Source organism: Vulpes vulpes, chromosome X (genome assembly GCF_048418805.1).
Source record: "Vulpes vulpes isolate BD-2025 chromosome X, VulVul3, whole genome shotgun sequence".
NCBI classification, from domain to species: domain Eukaryota; kingdom Metazoa; phylum Chordata; class Mammalia; order Carnivora; family Canidae; genus Vulpes; species Vulpes vulpes.
Window position 1 is genome coordinate 103668884 of NC_132796.1, and position 20521 is coordinate 103689404.

At 40.6% G+C, this 20521-nt stretch overlaps 1 protein-coding gene across 5 annotated transcripts in view; it reads left to right on the top strand.

Moving 5' to 3' along the window:
- SLC9A6 (solute carrier family 9 member A6) overlaps nt 1-19899 on the top strand; it is a 63599-nt gene extending 43700 nt beyond the window's left edge. For 3 of the 5 annotated variants that reach the window (XM_072743804.1, XM_072743803.1, XM_072743801.1), the window contains 4 exons: nt 3468-3498; nt 5790-5869; nt 12061-12166; nt 17108-19899. In XM_072743804.1, coding sequence (XP_072599905.1) covers nt 3468-3498; nt 5790-5869; nt 12061-12166; nt 17108-17380 — 490 coding nt within the window. In that variant the 3' untranslated portion in view covers nt 17381-19899. Of the gene's footprint in view, nt 1-2188; nt 2279-3467; nt 3499-5789; nt 5870-12060; nt 12167-17107 lie in introns of all 5 variants that reach the window. The other 2 variants (XM_072743802.1, XM_072743800.1) reach the window with 1 other exon arrangement.
- The last annotated feature ends 622 nt before the right edge of the window (nt 19900-20521 follow it).

Here is a 20521-nt window from a genome sequence, read left to right on the forward strand (position 1 = left end):
TGCCTCAAGTTCCTCATTTGTAACCTGTGTGATAGTACCTGCCTCCTCCAAGGTTGTTGTGAGGATTCAGTGAGCTAATGTCTGTAAAGCTCTTAGCACAGCACTTCCAACGTGCCTTTTATTTATTTGATTAATGCCAAATGATCACCAGCCATGTGCCAGGCACTGTTTTAGGCTCTTAGTGGTTCTCAGTGGAGGAGTGCAATTTGGCAATGTCTGGAGACATTTTTGATTGTCACAATCAAAGAGTGGAGGCTGTTCCCAGCATCTAGTTGGCAGAGGCCAAGGATGCCTCTAGACATCCTATAGGGCACAGAATAGCACCCCCGCAACAAAGAATTGTCTGGGCCAAAATATCAGTAATGCAAAAGCTAAAAGACCCTGCTTTGGAGGGATACAGTGGTAGCAATAAAATAGGAAAGGTCTCTGGTCTCATGAAGTCTACATTTTACTGGAAGAAGACAGTAAGCTAGTAAACAAATGGATGAAAACAATTTAGGTGATATTAAGTGCTGTGATAACAAACACGATACTGTGATAGTGACCAGGGATAGAGTGAATTTTATACACAGAGGTCCGGTAAGGTCTCTTTGAGGTTCCATTTGAGCCCAGTCTACCTGAATGACAAGATATGGCGAGTTAAACAGTGAGCAGGAAGAAGAGTGGCCCAAGCAGTACAGGAAAGAAGTGCAAAGGCTCTGAGGCAAGAGCATACTTTGCCTGTTTAGTGAACAGAAAAAAGCCCACATAGCTGGAATATGGTGATTGCAGCGTAGGTAGGAGATGAGATAGGCAAGATCCTACAGGGGCAGGGGTTGGCAAGTGTGTCCTGTAAAGGGCTAGATAGTAAATATTCTAGGCTTTGCAGGCCATATGGTATCTGTCTCAGCTACTCAACTCTCACATGAAAGCAGCCATAGACAACACGTAAATCAGTTGGCGTGGCTGTATTCCAACAAAACAGGAGGCACACTGGACATGGCCTATGGGCCGTAGTTTGGTGAACCCTGATATCTGGCCTTGAAGGACCTAGTAAGGAGTTTGAATTTTAAAATCCAATCGGAAATCTTGTAGGACTTTAAAGCAAAGGAGTGACATGATCTATTTGACAGTGTGAAAGGATCGCTCCAGCTGTTGTGCGGACAAAGGATCCTCAGTGAGCTAGAGCCAGCTAGCCAGCTCTCCCTGCATCTTCTCACATGGTTTGTGACAGTCACACTTGGCTCCCTGTCATTTCCCACATAGACTTGGCACTTCTTGGTCTCTGAGCCTTTGCTCATACTGTTTCCTCTGCCGGGACTTCCCTTCACTCCCAGGAAACAGCACAGCTCAGACGCCCCTTCCTCCCTTTGCCCTGTTCTGTCAGACCCCCTCCTCCCTTTGCTTTACGTGGGCATGCCTGTTAGAGCGCTTATCTCAGCCAGCCTTGTAATCATAGCAGTGCCAGAAGGGCTACTGTTCAGGGAGTGTGAGCTGAGGCATCAGACACTTCTAAAATCTTTAGATACATTTTCTCACTTAATCCTTGTATCAACTTTATGTGGTGGATATTGTCCCCGTTTTCCAGGTGATAAAATCAGGGTTCTTCAGGCTACGTAACCTAAGTTCACCTAGCTAGAAAGGAGCTGAGGCCAGACGTGGAGCCCAGCCCTCTCCGATTGCAAAGCCCTTGGGGATAGTGCTCTAGTTATGTCTGTACCCCCCCACTAGTCTGTGAGCTCCTTGAGGGCAGGCGCTGTGTCTCATTCATGTCTATGCCCTGTGCCTAGCACAGTGCCTGGCAGATAATAAATGCTCTATAAATGTTTATTACACTGAACTAGCTTCCAGTAACGTTCCATCTTAGTATTACAAATGTGCTATCTCCAAGACCACTAGATGTCACTTTAGATGCACAAATATGCCTAGAGTTTAATGTGGCTGAGAAGGTATTAAACAGCTTCTGGCCATTTAACAAAGACGAGACAAGCCTTTCTTTTAATTATGAATCTGGTCGTGGCCATCTGTTTTCAAGTACTTGACCATGACTCACTTGCCTTCCAGATGAGGTCTTGCATCAGTTTCCTCCCTATGGTGTATTCGCATTCTGGGATGCTACTGCTACAGCTTCTTACACTGCTATTTTTTTGTGTGTTATCTGTAGTAGTGACCTTAATCGATAAACATTTGAGCACCTATTGTGTATCAGGTACTGTGCTAGACTCTGGGGCTACAGAGATGAATTGAGACATGGCCTTTACCCCCAAGGAGCTCACAGTCTATTTGGGGAGACTGACAGGTAAATAATTACACTCTACTGTGTTAAGTATTGTAATAGAGGAATATAGAAAGTGCTGTTGAAGCCCAGAAGAAAGAATGGTTCCACCTGCAGGGGTCATAGAATGGTTTATTTGGAACTCACCAAAGGAATAAGGAAAACATAGGGGACAGTGGATTTCAGATAGAGGGCAAAGGCATGGAGGCTTGGGAGAGGACGAGTTTGGGAAGAGGAGTAGGTGGTATAAATATATGTCTAATATAAGGTATGTAGAAGAGAATGAGAGGAATGAGAGTGGAAAGGTAGCTTGGGGTGACAGGGCTCGCTAGTCTGTAGAGAGCCTTCAGTGCCACCCAAAGGGCTTTAGACCTGACCCTCTGGGTTGTAAGCCACTCTGAGAGTCTTTTGTCGGGGGAACGACCCAGTGTGTTCTATGCTTTAGACAGCTAACTGCAGAGGACAGCCTGGCAGCTGGACAACCTTACTACCAATTGCGACAGACCTCATGAGTCACAACGAGGCCTTGAGCTTGAGCTGTTGGAATGGAAATGAGAGAAGATGTGAGAAATGGTTTAGAGAAAGAACAGACAGAGTAGTGGGTGCCGGTGTTGAGAGAGTGGAGTCAAAACTTCATAATGAAGCTGTTCCCTGGGATATGGGAAGCAGGAATTTTAAGCAGATAAAAGAGAATTATGAAGAACCCAGGCTAATATCTGTCCATTAGCCTACGGGGTGGGGCGGCGGTAGGGGGGACTGTAACTGGGCCCTCTCTTCAGTCATCATAACAGAATGTTGCCATGAGAGCCGAGAGGTCCGAAAACACGCAGCTCTCTCCTGGAACTGCACTATGCCAGCCTTGCTTTTGGAACTACCCATTGGTTCCTATTCAGCAACTAGGGCAGTGTTGCTTTCCCCGCCTCTGCTTCCAGTGCCCTGCCATTCAGGGAAGAGAATGTTATTTTTCTGAAACTGGTAAGTGGGATTGCAGGAGGAGAATTGTTAGTAGACCATGCCTGCCTCGGGATCCAGGCTGTTGCTAAGGAAAGTAACAGGAGCCAAAAATGGACATCAGCAACCAGAGAGAAGCAAGAAAATGTTAACCATTCCAGAGCTTGTGTGTCAGGGAAAGTAGGGGCCCAATGTGGCACATATGTGAATAGACCTCATTTTGGCCTCAAGATCTCATTTGCCTTTTGTGTTTCTCCTTTAGGGTTGGTGTTGATTCCGACCAAGAACATTTGGTAAATATGCATTTGTGTTGTCTCTAGCATTTCCACCAAACGTGCAGCCGTTCAGAAAGAAAATGGCCTCCTGTAGACTTCATGCCACTATTATTTTAGATCCTGTCCTGTTTGTACTAGCTTTTAACTGACATCATTACTGGCTTTTCTCACTGCTCCATAGAGACAAAACCAAATTTTAGACAACATGTGGTTATCAGGGGTGACGGCTCTCCTATCTGTGGGCCAGCCTGAGCTTTGGCTGTGGAGGGGAACAGTCCCTTAAGCGCTCCTGGGTTTTCAAGCGACTGCTCTGGCACATGGAGCCTTTTTCCACTCTGGTTTGCGCATGAAGGCTTGTCTCTGATGTCAGTCCCACTCCAGCTGCTCTTCCTGTGTAACTTTCAAATTGGATGACCAGCAGCTGCCCTTGAGAACCTCCTAGAAGCTTTGAAATCTTTAACCAGTCTTCCCTGGCTGTTCAGGAGAATGTACTTTTTTGTACTTTCCCCCTGCCTCTACCTTGCCCATGAATCCTTGCTTAATTCGAGGTGTCCTTTTCTCATTTGTTCCTCTGAACCTGAGCCCGGTAGGTCACTTCTCTAGACTGGCCACCTTTTCTGCTGTTTTCCATCTGCTTTTTAATGGCTTCTGAGCACCACTGAATACATGACACTATCCTAGACATTAGATAGGAAATCACAGAAATTATGTTTTTAAAGATGGAAAGCCTCTCTTCCAAAACATATTCTTTTTCTTGTCTGAAACAAGCTGTGGTCTATTTGTCTTCAGGGTGTAGTTCAAAAAAGAAAAACATTTCTCAGATTCATTTCCTAAATGCTAATTTTGTTAGCTGTTGAGTGATGAGTGTGTATGTAATACAGTAAGTACTTGCCTCTTTTGTGGTCCGAACTGGACAAGTATAGTTTCACGGGCTAGAAATACTTGTGCAAACCAGGTTGGATAAATCCCCATGATGCCGAGATGCTGGGCTAGTTTCTGAGAGGTAGTAGTTCTTCAGTGCTTCCACCCTCGTGTCTGAACAAGAATAAAGTATCATACAATTCACCAGACAAATGCTTGGTCATGATCCACATAAGTCTCCGCCTGCTATGTCACCTCTGTCACCACAGAGGAGAAAGGGGAATGGAGAAACCCAGGTAGGTGAGTACTAGCTGTAAGATACAGAAAAAAAAATACCATTTTTCCCTTGCTCTCCAAACCCTATGGGTGTCTTGCTTTGTTATATTGTGTAGGCAATATTTCAAGTGTCCCCTGGGAAGCAGAGAGGAATGTGATAGTAAGTAATGAAGTATATAGGGTTTAGGTGTATAAGTGTTTTGCGGTGAGGGAATCGTGAGATTTATAGATTAGTTGCTCTTCAAAACACAGATACACAAACCTTTGTTTACCAGTGTGAAAGGAAGGAAGTACAGGTGTTTTTCAGCTCTCCTAAGCCCATACAGCATTCTCAAACATTCTTATATTGTATATGTTTTGATACATGTTGAGAGGAAGATTGATTAATTGATTTTGAAGATTAGGAAGATAGGAAAGAACCAAAATCCAGTATATAAACTCCGTGTTCTCAGAAAGCATAGAACCGTGGAACATCCACGCTAGAAAGGGCCTTTGAGATTCTTTACACCTTGCACCACATACACAAAGAAATCCAGGCTCAGAGGGGGGAAGGGACTTGTCCAACTAGTTCATGTCAGAGCTGAGATGAACCAGATTACCTAACTCCCATTGCTGACTGTGCCACATTACAAATAAGGACCCAGTTTGGTTTTGGAAACTATTTTAGAAGAGGCCTGCTTGCTATGTTAGTTTTCAGTTCTAGCCAGTCAGGCTTACCATGGAATTTTTTTTTTTTTTTGCTAGCTTTCATTTTGCTAGTGTTTTAAGAACCTAGTAGCATCTTTGCAAACGCCAGTTACTTTTGGAACCCATAACAACTCCCAAAGATACGGATAGGATGTCAATGTGATATTTTCTACTTAAGATGCAGTTCACATTGTGGGTAGAAGTCTTTCAGATTTAAGGATGAATTATTCCACATTGATTTTTTTTAATGACAATAGACTCATAAATCAGCAGGCAGCCTGAGTAATAGAGGTGTTTGGAAAAACATTTCAATTTTGTATTCCAAAGCTGCAATATACAAGCTATTAAGTTTCTAATGTTACCCATGATAGAGGGTATCTTGTATGAAGTAGGCCCTATTTCCAAGTCTACAAATAAATGATTCTAAATAAATGTTTTTTTTTTGTCTTGGTATATGTATTGATTTCTTTATTATCTGTTTGCAGGGTATTCCTGAAAATGAGAGAAGAACCACCAAAGCAGAGAGTGCCTGGCTTTTCCGGATATGGTACAACTTTGACCATAAGTATCCTTAACTGAGGGGAAAACATGGTAGTGTGAACATGGCCAGTTTCAACTTAATGGAACAGCTCTTCTGACTCTTCCCTTCCTGAAGTGGAATACAAAACCTACCTTGGGTCTTCCCTTTCCCCTTCAGTGTGATGGCTGGAGAAGGTTATTAAAGGCAATCCACACAAACCAGTTCCCCTGAAAAACCCATGAAGCCACCAGGGACCAGTTCATGCAAAACGTGGCTGTGTGAAGAGCCTCAGGAGCCCTTATGGTAGACTTTTCTTCCATCTTTTGTCCTATTTATTGAGCAGTCATTGTCTTTTACCTGATTTAGTGAATCTTGCAAAAGATACTTGCTGGTCCTTGTCAGTGCACTTGCTAGGGTAAAAGAGGAAAGGCTGCCTTAGGGAAGAGCTCAAGGATGAGATGAAAATAGAGTCATATTAGAGATAACAGTAGCCAGTGATGGGCCTGTTTTCCCTAAGCTTTCAGGAGGCTGGAAGATTTGCCTCTCTACTCAGGGTGCCAGTGTTTCATTGTTCACCAAATCTCTTTCTTCTCCTGTTGTAACTGTCTTCTTCATAATGCTACTTTGGGTCGTGTTATGTTCTATGACCTGTTTAAAGTGTGCCTTTTAAAAAACATTTTATCCCTTACTATTTATTAAAATGAATTTTCTTTTAAAGATTTTTACTAGGGACACCTGGGTGGCTCAGCGGTTGGGTCCCTGCCTTCGGCTCAGGTCCTGATCCCGGGATCAGAGATCGAGTCCCACATTGGGCTCCCTGCAAGGAGCCTACTTCTCCCTCTGCCTGTGTCTCTGCCTCTCGCTCTCTCAGTCTGTCTCTCTCATGAACAAATAAATAAATCTTAAAAAAAAAGATTTTTAACTTATTTGAGAGAGAGAGCAAACATGAGAGAGAGAAAGAGAGCATGAGCAGAGGGGAAGGGTAAAAGGAGAAGCAGACTCCCCACTAAGCAGGGAGCCCAATGCAGAACTCGATCCCAGGATCTTGGGATCATGACCTGAGCCAAAGGCAGATGCTTAACTGAGCCACTCAGGGACCCTGAAATCAACTTCTTAGTTGAAAATTGAACTGGAAAAAGCTAACATGTAGTTCTTTCAGGCTGAGGCTTATTAGTAAATGAATCAAAAAGTGATTCATGTTCCACCAAAGAGAATTTGGGACAACCATGTAAAAAATGTTTCCCTTGTTATTGACTTTCTGATGGAAGCATTATATATTTAAGAAAAGTGCACATGGCACTTACCATTAGAAGCTACTATTTACTATATTCCCTTTGCGAGATCTTTATAGTCACTTTTTGCAAGTACTCAAGATTAAATTACTATATGGAAATAAGAATGCAAGCATGTGTGTGGTATTAAGACTCCCAATAGGGAGAGAGATCCTGCCTCTTTAAAATTGTTTAATGATTATGTCATTAATTTTGGCTCCATTATCAGCATTTTGGGTTATAAGCCACTCCCGTATCTCTTGGAGCTTTTTCTTCCCTCTGATTTAACAAAAATTGTCTAATGTTTGTTGCATAAAATGTTTTGTACATTTTCTACATAATGTATTTACAAAACAAATAAATAATCCTAATGCAGAGAAAGAGTAGAATAATAGCTTATTTTTTCTGTATATTCTTATAGAAGTAAACACTAAGATTTGACTCAGTACTACACTGTTAAGTACTACTAGACTAAGACTCAGTAATTTTTTTTGTTTTTAATGAGAGAGAGAGAGAGAGAAGAGAGAGAGATTGAGAGCTGGGGCAGGGAGGGGCAGATGGAGAGGAGGAGAGAGAATTCTAAGCAGACTCCACACCCGACGTGAGGCTCAGTCTCTTGACCTTGAGATCATGACCTGAGCTGAAAGCAAGATGGGATGCTTAACTGATTGAGCCACCCAGGCACCCCAAGACCCAGTAATTTTAATACCTAGTGCCCTAGTAGAATTAATCATTCATCATTCTAGATTTCAAGTCCTTTGTGTAGCCAGATTGTTATAATTGAGATATAACTTAAATAATATACCCAGATCTTAAGCTTGCCACCTATGTGTATATACCTATGTGGTTGCTACTCATGTGAAGATACATAGAACATTCCCAGCATCCCAGAAGCTGCCCTGTGTTCCCTTACAGTCAGTAGTGCCTTCCCTACCACTCCCTTCCCCATAAAGGGCAACCAGTTATTCTGATTTCTAGCAACATGGATTGGTTTTACCTGGCTTTGATCTTCATATAAATGGAATCATATATTATGTATTATTTTATCTCTTGCTTTTTTCACTTAGCAACATGTAATTTATCCATATTGTTGCTTGTAGCAGTAATTCCTTCTTCTTCATTCCTGTATGGCATTCCATAGTGTGATTATACTACAGATTTCTTTGGGTTTTTTTTCCAACCATTCTGTGGATGAACATTTGGGTTGTTTCCAGCTTTTGGCTATTACGAACAAAGTTAAACATCCTTGTATGCATCTCTGGCTGACCATCAGCACTCATTCCTCTTGGGTACGTGCCTAGGAGAAAAATCTAAGTAATTAAATTTAAATCTAAAATACAATATACTTGTTCAGCTTTAATAGATATTGTCAACCAGTTTTCCACAAGGGTCATAACCAATTTACATGCCCACTAGCAACTCAAGGGAGTCCCACTTGTTCCACATCTCCACCAAAACTTGATGTTTAATCAACCTTTTAAATTTTAGCCATTTCCATGGGTGGGTAGTGATACCGCATGTGGTGTAATTTGCATTTCTGTCATGGCCAATGAGATCATGCATCCCTTCATATGTTTATTGGCTATTTGGACTTCTTTTTTTTGAAGTGTGTTTTAGTTATTTTGCCCATTATTTAATTGAATTGTCTTATCTTTTTCTTACTGATTTGTAGTTCTTTTTTGTTCCAGAATTGGGTTCTCTGTTGGTTATATGTACTATGAATATCTTCTATGTGGTCTATGTATACAATGGAATATTACTCAGCCATTAGAAACAACAACAAATATGTTGGCAAATTGAACTGCAATTTAAATTTTTAATTAATTAATTAATTAATTAATTTTAAAAAGAATATCTTCTCCTAGTCTGTAGCTCACCTTTTCTTTTTCTTGATCCTGTCTTGTGAGGAACAGAAATTCTTCATTTTAATGAAGTTTACTTTTCTTTTGGTGCTTTTGTGTCTTGATAAATCTTTTATATCCCAAGGTCCTGTGCTTTCTTCTAAAAATGTGATTGTCTTAGCTGTCATATTTAAGTCTTTGTTTGACCCACCACAAATTAGTTTTTGTGTATGGTGTGAGGTATGGGTCAAGACCTACTTTTTTCCCATATGAGTAAGCAATTGACCCAGCACCACTTATTGAAAAGGGTATCCTTAATCCACTAAATTGCAGTGGAACCTTTGTTGTAAATCACTTGGCCATATGAGTAGAAGTCTGTTTCTGGACTTTCTTTTCTCTTTGACTTTTTTTTCCACATCAATACCACATTCTGTTAATGATTGTACTTTGTAATAAATCTTGCTATCCAATATGGGAAATTCTACAGGTATGTTATTCCTTAGTGTTGCCTTGTTTATTTTAGGTTCATTGCATTTTCATCTGAATTATAAAAACAGCTTGCCACTTTCCATACACTCACTCACTCACTCACTCATCCACTCACCAAAAAGACCTGCTGGCAATTCTCTCAGGTTTGTATTAAATCAACAAATGAATTTGGAGAGAACTGACATCTTAAAAATGTTAGGTCTTCTAGTCTGTGAACACAGTAGATCCTTCCATTTCTTTAGATCTTGTTTAATGTCTCTCATTAATGTTTTATAGTTTTCAGTGACAAGTCTTGCACATCTTTATAATATTTACTATCCCTAAGTATTTGATGCTATTGCAAAAGGTATTTATTTTATCTTCTACTTGTTTGTTCTTAATATATAGATCTACAATGGGTTTTTTATATATTGACCTTGTATCCAACAATCTTGTTAAGTTCACTTATTATTATAAAATAGTTTGTAGATTCTTTCTTATTTACTGTTCATAAAATCAAATGAAAAAGAATGTGTTCTTTTTTCTTTTGTAATACTTTACATTTTTTTATGTCTTATTACACTGGCCAGACCTCTCCAGTACAGTGTTGAATATAAGTGATGATAATGGAAATTTTTGTCCTATTCTTGACCTCAGAAGGAAAATTTTTAATAAATCACCATTAAGTATGATGTTAGCTATTGTGTTTTGAGATAGCCTTTGTCAGGTTAAGGATACCCCTTCTGGGCAGCCTGGGTGGCTCAGCGGTTTAGCACCGCCTTCAGCCCAGGGCCTGATCCTGGAGACCCGGGATCAAGTCCCACGTCGGGCTCCCTGCATGGCACCTGCTTCTCCCTCTGCCTGTGTCTCTGCCTTCTCTCTCTCTCTTTCTCTTTCTCTCTCTCTCTCATAAATAAAATCTTTATTAAAAAAAGGATATCCCCTTCTATTTCTAGTCTGCCGAGAGTTTTATCATGAACAGGCATTGAATATTATTAGATGCTCTTTCTGCATCAGTTGAGATGATCATGTATTTAATTTGTTCTCCTTTAATCTGTCATTTTGCTTATTTTCATTGAATACTAAACCAGTCTTGCATGGCTGGAACAAAAACCCACTTGGTTGTGATAAACATCCCTTGTGTGTGTCACTGGATTTAGTTTACTGACATTTTTGTGTCTGATTTTTGTGTCTGTTTTCATGAGTGATACTAGTTTGTGGGGTTTTTGTCATTGTTGTAATGTCCTTGTCAAGCATCTATAACAAGATAATGCTGGTTTAATGAAGTGAGTGGGAAAGAATTTTTCTCTTTTTTGATTTTCTGGAGAATTGATATTTTTTCTTCCTTAAGTGCTGGGAAGACTGTACCAGTGAAGTCACTTGGGCCTAGAGTATTTTGTCTGAGAAGGATTTTTACTTCTTTAATAGATAAAGGACTAGTTCTCCTTTTTATTTATTATTTTTTATATATTTTTAAAGATTTTATTTATTCATGAGAGACACACACACACACGGGGGGGAGGGGGTGGCGGGGCAGAGACACATGTGGAGGGAGAAGAAGGCTCCATGCAGGGAACCTGATGTGGGACTCAATCCTAGGACTCCAAGATCACGCCCTGAGCCAAAGACAGATGTTAAACCGCTGAGCTACCCAGGGATCCCCTAGTATTCATGTTTAAAAGACTATTTGAGAGAGAGAGAGCTTGTGCACGCACAGGTTGGGAGAGGAGCAGAGGGAGAGGCAGAGAAGAATCTCAGGCAGACTCTGCACCAAGTGTGGAGCCCAGCATAGGACTCAGTCGCACAACCCTGAAATCACGACCTGAGCCAAAACCAAGAGTCAGACACTTAACCAACTGAGTCACCTAGGTGTCCCAAGACTATTCCTCATTTTTAACTGAGGACAGCCTTAGGTTGTGACTTTAGAAAGTGAAGAATATTTAAATGTGTTTTTCTCCCATTGTCTCTACTTTTTCTTGATTCCCTCTTGTTTTCTTCCTGGTATCATATATATTATCATGACTTTTTATTTTTTGGTGAATAAATGAATACTGAAATGAGGGTCTATGATAGAGGAATTCATGATACATATTTTTTTCAACTTTTTGGGAATTGAATTTCCCTAGATACAAAGTTTCAACACCTTCAAGAGGCCAGCTGAATTCACAATAAATGATTAAAAACATTTTTGCTACTAAATTCTGCAACTGGAAAATTTCATCTTTTTTCTAACTCTTAGCACTCTTTACTTTCTACCATTCTCTCCTTCAGTGCTAAATTGAGAGTGATTCTGTCTTCCCTTTGGTTTTAGTAAAATCAGAAAGGCAATATGATGTAGTGGACATGGCAGAGGACTTGGAATCCAACCAATCTGGGTTTGTGTGTGGGTCCTTCACTTGCTTCATTGTGTGACTTTTAAGCAGATCATTCCTTTCCCTGAACCTTGGTTTCCATTTCTGTGAAACAGAGATCATAACAAAATCTCCCTTTCCTGTCTCACTGCCATAATGTGGTGATGAAATGAGGCAACATATGTGAAAGCCCTTTGCTGTCCTTTGAAGTGGCGGGTACACCTTGAGGGTGGTGGTAGTGATCATGTGACTTGTTCTTTTGCGTTTGCGAAGACAGGTATGTGGCTATTCCTTAACCAGCACAGCTATCTGAAGCCTCTGTTGACGCACAGTGGACCTCCTCTCACTACAACACTCCCTGCCTGCTGCGGGCCCATCGCCAGATGCCTGACCAGCCCCCAAGCTTATGAAGTAAGTTGGTTTTATCCAGAACCTAAGTTCTTCATGAAGTTAAATTTATCTGCTCTATGACTGCATCACTGGTTTGTTTTTGCTTTGCTTGCCTTTAAGGTGATAAAACCCGTAAGAGGGAATATAAGCCTATTTTGCCCAGCCAGAAAGTACATACAGATACATAGAGAAATCTATAGATGCAATTCACAGTCTCTGAAACATCATTTGAAAACAGATCTAGGGTATGACCTCATCTAACTGTCAGTGATTTCAGTAAATAATTCTATTTTCACAGGGTTTTCATTTATTTGCAGTATGTGGCCAAAGCTTGGTGCTGAATGTATTATGTTTTCATCTACTAATTAGAGTGGCCACACTCATGTTGAAAGGATTAATAAAACAATTTTTGATACCCCTAAAGTGCAACAGATGGTCCTTTACTTCAAACCTGCCAACTTTTGGACATCCGGGAAAGTTTATCTACCAGTGTTCCACATTGCTAGGCAGCATGAGCATATCTAGTTAGAACCTAGACAGTATTTTTTTTCCTTAGCTATAAACATGTGATTGGTGATTCGGCAAGCATTGCAACACAGAAAGAAATGACAAATGCTAACCAGCTTCTTTTTTTATTTCAAATGTACAACTTTATTTATTTTTAAATTTTTAAAATTTTTTATTGGAGTTCATTTGCCAACATTTAGCATAACACCCAGTGCTCATCCCGTCAAGTGCCCCCCTCGGTGCCCATCACCCAGTCACCCCAACACCCCGCCCACCTCCCCTTCCACTACCCCTTGTTTGTTTACCAGAGTTAGGTGTCTCTCATGTTTTGTCACCCTCACTGATATTTTCACTCATTTTCTGTCCTTTCCCTTTATTCCCTTTCACTAATTTTTATATTCCCCAAATGAATGAGACCATATAATGTTTGTCCTTTTCTGATTGATTTATTTCACTCAGCACAATATCCTCCAGTTCCATCCAGGTCGAAGCAAATAGTGGATATTTGTTGTTTCTAATGGCTGAGTAATATTCCATTGTATACATAGACCACATCTTCTTTATCCATTCATCTTTCCATGGACACCCAGGCTCCGTCCACAGTTTGGCTATTGTGGACATTGCTGCTATAAACATTGGGGTGCAAGTGTCCCAGCATTTCACTGCATCTGTATCTTTGGGGTAAATCCCCAGCAGTGCAATTGCTGGGTCATAGGGCAGATCTATTTTTACCTCTTTGAGGAACCTCCACACAGTTTTCAGAGTGGCTGTACCAGTTCACATTCCCACCAACAGTGCAAGAGGGTTCCCCTTTCTCCACATCCTCTCCAACATTTGTTGTTTCCTGTCTTGTGAATTTTCACCATTCTCACTGGTGTGAGGTGGTATCTCACTGTGGTTTTGATTTGTATTTCCCTGATGGCAAGTGATGCGGAGCATTTTCTCATGTGCTTGTGGCCATGTCTATGTCTTCCTCTGTGAAATTCTGAGCTGTCTTTTGCCCATTTCATGATTGGATTGTCTCTTTGCTGTAAAGTTAAATATATTCTTTATAGATTTTGGATATTAGCCCTTTATCTGATAGGTCATTTGCAAATATCTTCTCCCATTTTGTAGGTTGTCTTTTAGTTTTGTTGACTGTTTCTTTTGCTGTGCAGAAGCTTGTTATCTTGATGAAGTCCCAATAATTCATTTTTGCTTTTGTTTCTCTTGCCTTCATGGATGTATCTTGCAAGAAGTTGCTATGGCCAAGTTCAAAAAGGGTGTTGCCTGTGTTCTCCTCTAGGATTTTGATGGACTCTTGTCTCACATATAGATCTTTCATCCATTTTCAGTTTATCTTTGTGTCTGGTATAAGAGAATGGTCTCGTTTCATTCTTCTGCACGTGGTGGTCCAATTTTCCCAGCACCATTTATTGAAGAGACTGTCTTTTGTCCAGTGGATAGTCTGTCCTGCTTTGTCGAATATTAGTTGACCATAGAGTTAAAGGCCCACTTCTGGATTCTCTATTCTGTTCCATTGATCTATGTGTCTGTTTTTGTGCCAGTACCACACTGTCTTGATGACCACAGCTTTGTAGTACAACCTGGAATCTGGCATTGTTATGCCCCTAGCTATGGTTTTCTTTTTTAATATTCCCCTGGCTATTCGGGGTCTTTTCTGATTCCACACAAATCTTAAGATGATTTTGTTCCAACTCTCTGAAGAAAGTCCATGGTATTTTGATAGGGATTGCATCAAACGTGTAAATTGCCCTGGGTAACATTGACATTTTCACAGTATTAATTCTGCCAATCCATGAGCATGCAATATTTTTCCATCTCTTTGTGTCTTCCTCAATTTCTTTCAGAAGTGTTCTGTAGTTTGTTTTTTTTTTAATTTTTTATTTATTTATGATAGTCACAGAGAGAGAGAGAGAGGCAGAGACACGGGCGGAGGGAGAAGCAGGCTCCATGCACCGGGAGCCTGATGTGGGACTCGATCCCGGGTCCCCAGGATCGCGCCCTGGGCCAAAGGCAGGCGCCAAACCACTGCGCCACCCAGGGATCCCTGTTCTGTAGTTTTTAAGGTATAGGTTTTTACCTCTTTGGTTAGGTTTATTCCTAGGTATCTTATGCTTTTGGGTGAGCTTTCACGTTATACTGTGTATATAGTTCTGGAGGCTCGAAGTCTGAGGTCAAAGTGTGGGCAGGGGTGGTTCCTGCTGAGAGCTATGAGGAAGAATCTGCTCCAGGCCTCTCCTCAGCTTTTGTCTTTATCTTCACATGACATTGTGTGTGTGGGGGGGGCAAATGTCCCCCTTTTTAATGACACTCAACAGTCATATTGGATCAGGGCCCACGCTAATGACTTCTTCTTAACCTGATCATCTGCAAAGACCCTATTTCCATGTAAGATTGCATTCACAGGTACTGGTGGTTGGGATTTCAACATCTTTTGGGGCAACATATCATCTAACCCATAACAACCATAAAACTTAATTTTTAATGTTATTTTTCATTTAATTACCTGCTTTTTTAGTTAAAAAAGTTACCATACTTGTGGCCAGATATTCAAACAGTATGGAACAAAGTGAAAAATCGAAGTTTGCTCCTTCTCCCAACTACATCCCCCCCCCAGAGGTAGTCTTTATGAAGGATTTATTGTGTGTCCTTCCTGATATATTTTTTCTGCACAAACATACATATCTATATAGCTTTGTTACAGTTTTATATAAATGAGATCACAATTGCATTGTCCTGCTACTTGGTTTTTTTTCACTTGATGACATAGCATGGCTACCTTTCTATGAGTACCTGAAGACCATTACCTTCTCTTTATCCATGGCTGAATAGTGTGGCTGGACCAGCATTGATTTAATCAGTCTCCTACAGCTAGACCTTTAGGTTGTTTCTTTTCCTTTTTTTGTCATTACAAACCATGTTTATAGTAAATATTCTTGTACTTAGGAATTTATACAAGTATATAAAGGTATGTAAAATAGATTTTAAGGTTAAATTGCTGAGTCAAACGGCATATATGCATTTTAAAATTTGATAGATACTGCCCCAAACCTCAAACTTAATAAAGACCTTAGAAGGTGCTGAAGAGCCCCTGCTGGTGTGCAAAGGCACCCTAGAGCTTTGTTGTGAGTATTGCTCAGGAAGGGGACAGACCCTGGTGAGCTTTCACGTTATACTGCACCAGGCAAGAGAGCATTCTGGTTGGTTGGTGGAATGAGTTTGTTTCGTTTTTAATTCACATGGCTTTGAGTATTTAGGCAAATTTCAAGCAATAGCAAATTAAAACTGTTTTAAATTTGTATCAGTCTCCTTAGTCTATCTTAGACAAATTGAAGATTTCCAAACACAGTTTAGAAGAGCTGGATGTCAAAGTTTGTATCAACTCTACTTCTCTGAAGGAGTATTAGTCACAGAAGCTTTTTTGCCAGATCCATAGGAGTGTTTAGAATGATTGTTTCACTTTATATTAGAAAACAATGACTTTTGGATTTTTAAAAGTCATATGTACTTATTATAATACAATTTCAAACAGCGTGGAAACATAAGATAAATCACTAGCAATTTTATTATGCAGAATTAATGATCATCGTTTTGTTGATTACCTTTCCAAACTTTTCTCTGCACATATAACATTCTTTTATTTACCAAATTGGCATTACATATGCTTGATTTTTTCCCCCTTTTGTAGAACTTTACTTAATTCTACTCTTTTGGCCACAAAGTCTCCATTAGAACCAAAAGCTTATTGAGCTGGAACACAAGTATATGGTGAGGGTTCAGCATATTTGGGGGATATTATATCTCTAGGCATTGTTCATATGGAAGTAATAGCTTCACTTACATAAATCCACTCAATAATCCATCAAATTTACATTTGGAGGATACTTTCTGTGTGCCCCTACCTGTTAGGTGTTTGGACTACAGCAAAGGGGCTCGGAGGCTAGTAGTATGGGATGTGAGAGCAGACCAGTGCACCTGCAGTTGTGGTACAGGGATAAAGGGCACTGTAGGGCCAGGAGTCAGCACAGGATGCCGGGAGAGAACACAGGAGGCACACTGAAGCCAGCTTTGCTAGATCATAGAAGACGTCCAGCAGGAAGGGACTTTAACGAAGACCTCAGTGATAAACAGGCTCTCGTCCCAGGAAGGAGGGCAGGGGAGACAGGAGGAAAGAGGAAGCATGAGTGATTTGGGCACCTTTCAGCAGTTCAGACAGCAGGCACACAATGTGGAGGCTGGAGTGGGTGAGGCAGATGCAGGGGGCTGGGGGTGGGGAGGGGAGGGCCAGACTCACACAATATCTTTAAGCTAAGGTGAGGGCTATAGGCTTTATCCTGAGGGCAGCAGGCTAGCCCTAAAGGGTTTTTAATAGGGAACCCTTGCAAATTCTTCTATTGAAAATGTTTGTTGAGTCGCATAGCAATTCTTAAGACTTCTCTTTTTTGCATTTAGAACCAGGAGCAATTGAAAGATGATGACTCCGATCTTATTCTCAATGATGGTGATATTAGTTTGACATATGGGGATTCTACTGTGAACACCGAATCAGGAGCATCTGGTGCCCCTAGAAGGTTTATGGGAAACAGTTCCGAAGATGCCTTGGATCGGGAGCTTGCATTTGGGGACCACGAACTGGTCATTCGGGGAACACGCCTGGTTCTTCCTATGGATGATTCCGAACCCCCATTAAATTTGTTAGATAATACAAGACACAGTCCAGCCTAAGCTTACTAATACTCCCTTAGTGATTTGTAAAATTTGCACATGTGATTGTGAAGAAATTTGTACTACCTAAAAAGTCCCAGTGCATGTCTCTGAATGTTTAAGCTATATAAATGCTCTTTATATGGCATTGAGAGAATATAAATATCCTGTACAAGGCAGATTGTGAACAAACTATTCTTTTACATTTCATTGGCTGCACTATGTAGATTGGATCTGTTCTAGAAAAAAGTTATTTTCACAGTGATGTTGTGTGTTCTGTTAGTTTTATGTCTCAGTTAAAGTATAAGAAGTGACAGATTTACTCTTTACACTTACCGGATACTTAACTAGAGTACCAAGTTCTTGTGCCGTGAATTAATTTTGTTTTGTGGGAGGGGAGGGAGAGGGAAGAGGGAGTGCTATCTCTGGGGAAGCCCAGGGAGAGAGAATATCCTTTGTTGGGAAACTTGTGTTTATTGCTGCTGCCTTGGTCATGACCTTTGCCTTTCCTTTTCCTCTGGTGGCCTGTTGTGGCATTAGAGGTTGATGGCAATCAAATCATATCCCGTTGGAGTTGGGAGTGAAGTTGTTGGGGTGGGGGGGGCACCTCTTTCCCCATCCCTCACTGTGAAGGAACATATTCTTTGACTATAGCACACTGGTGTTTAGAAAAGAAGGGGTACAAATGACATCCAAGACTTTGTTGCTTTTCTCCCAGACCAAGACCATAGGAAGAAGGAGTCACATCACCCAGCCAGGTTAGCCAGAATACAGGTATACATAGTGCAGGGCACATGGTTTCCACTAGCAGGGGTTGGGGCAGAGCACAAGAGCTGAGAAAGGGGGGAAGTGCTTCGGAGATCTCTCTTCCCAAACGTGTAAATAGTCAATACCAGATAAGTTTAAGTAAGAAACTCAGTTGCTGCTTACTTTTTGATTATATACTTTATCTGTATAGCAAGCTTTGTGGTCAGATGTTTTTATATCAATTTAAATCGCTGCTCTTTAGCAGCTGAACAGGAGCAAAATGTAAAATTTTTGAACTTTACTGTGTCTAATTGTCATTCGTTAGTCTGTAGTTGATGTTTAAAGTTAATTTATGGCTCCATGATCGTTCCACACTACATCGAAGTCAGTCCGTAGAGAAGTGCACCACTCCGGAGAGCTTATCATAAGGGCAGTCATTCCTTTATGTGTACTGGCTGGAGTTGTCTTCGTTTCCATGTTACTTTTTAATATGAAATACTTAAGCTGCCGTGTAGGGGTGTGTGTGTGTGTGTGTGTGTGTGTGTGTGTGTGTGTGTCTGGGCGGGTGGGTGGGTGAGTGTGAGTGTGGGTTTTTTTTTTTCTTTTACAGTTTTCAAGGAAGAGTACATAGCAACTTCCCATTTCCAAGTCAGAGAATGACAGTAGATTCTATTTTGTAACACTGAAAATGCCTCCAGGTGCATTGAATGCTTAGAAGGGGGCTACTTTCTGATGCTGATCCTGACATGTTAATGTTTTGGAAGACAGATTTGAATTTTTGTGGGTCTTTCCCCACTCAGGTCCGAGTAGCAATGCCTTAAATCTTACCCAATTCAAAAACTGATTTGTTCACATGATGTTCAAATTTCCCAGCAAAAGCTGTTTTTCCAAACAAAGTATGTACTTATTCTCCCCCAAGGTACTTGTACTGTTGCAAACACTCCTTGAGATTTTAAGGGAATTCTACTGTTGTACCCTTGAGTGGCAGCTCTAACTGTTGGCATAGCCATTTGTTATGTAGTGGTAGCGACTTTCCTGCTATGCAGGAACCTTGTGAAGTGTGCATTTTATATGACGTGTGCCTCTTCATGCTGTCTCTAATTTCTTGTTAATGTGTGTTTGAGGGGCTTTGAGCTTCAGCGTCATTCACCCACGAAGTTATTCAAGTTGTAAAAGGTTATACAAGAAATTAACAACTACCTTTTTATTCTGTCAGGTTACTGAGCTCACTTTATGAAAATGGCTGTAAATACTTAGCATGACAAATTCAGTAACTTGTCTGTTTCAGCATGCATAAGACTTTTTCTTAGGGAAACCGATACAGCTTGAGTCAACTAAATCTGCCTTCGTACTCTATCAAAGGAGAACCAAGGCTGCTGTGCTTATGTCAGCATCTGGAAGATTCTCCTCTACTCTAATCTGTGTGCACATCTCTAAGCAAAGAAGAAACAACAAACTGTGCTCATATACCCGTTGGTTTTCAACACCTGAGTCAACTTGAATGAAGGACAGTCTGAGTTACCATCACGCACAAGTAGAGCTGCTCTTGGACTTGCTGTTCTTTTCTCTGTGAACCCTACACGTTTGAACAACTCAAACACTGCATCTTTTAAAGTTATTTTGTAAGGTTCCTTGGCATTTTATCCTCGTTGTCCGTGTTTGGCAATGTGCTGTTAAAGAAATAGACTTAATCTATATGTATTTTTTGTTTTCCCTTGGAGTACTTGGACAGATGTTATAGTGGTTTCTTTTAGGAAAATCTGTCATTAAAAAAATTATAGCCTTGCAAATAACCACTCACCATATTTGAGTCACAGTTTATTCTAGTGAGTAGTAAAGAGTGCTGACTTCATTTGTTTTTCTACCTATACACCTACTGGGAAAGCAGGGAAGGCTGATATTTTAAAAAAGAACAAACAAAACTACCAGAACATAAGGTATGGGGTTGCTAATCTGGGGGGCTTTTGTGTAAGGCTGGACATATTTGCTTGTGGTCACAATTGGACCATTTAAGAAATGACACTCAAAGCAGTCAAATTCTGTCACACTGATTTGTAGCCTGTTAGCTCAGAAGTGGATAATGTCTTGAAAATGTTAGTTCCATGATATGGGGAGAGTAGATTCTGTGTCCAGTTAGGTAGAAAGACCATCCACAAGTTTGATTTAAAGCAGGCTCATGCAAATAGCCCTTTTTCTGAGTTAAAGAAACTCTCTCTGTACATGAGCAGTCTCATAGGTTAGGGTTTGCTGACAGCAGCTTTGTCTAGCAAAGGCACCAGCCAAATTAGTACTGTGTTTTGTTGCCAGCTTGTTTGTTTATGATCCAGTGAGAGACATAGGTAGTGGGTGGACACACATCTCCTTTCTGGAACAAACCATGTTTTCTAATTCACAAATAAAACCCAACGTTCAATT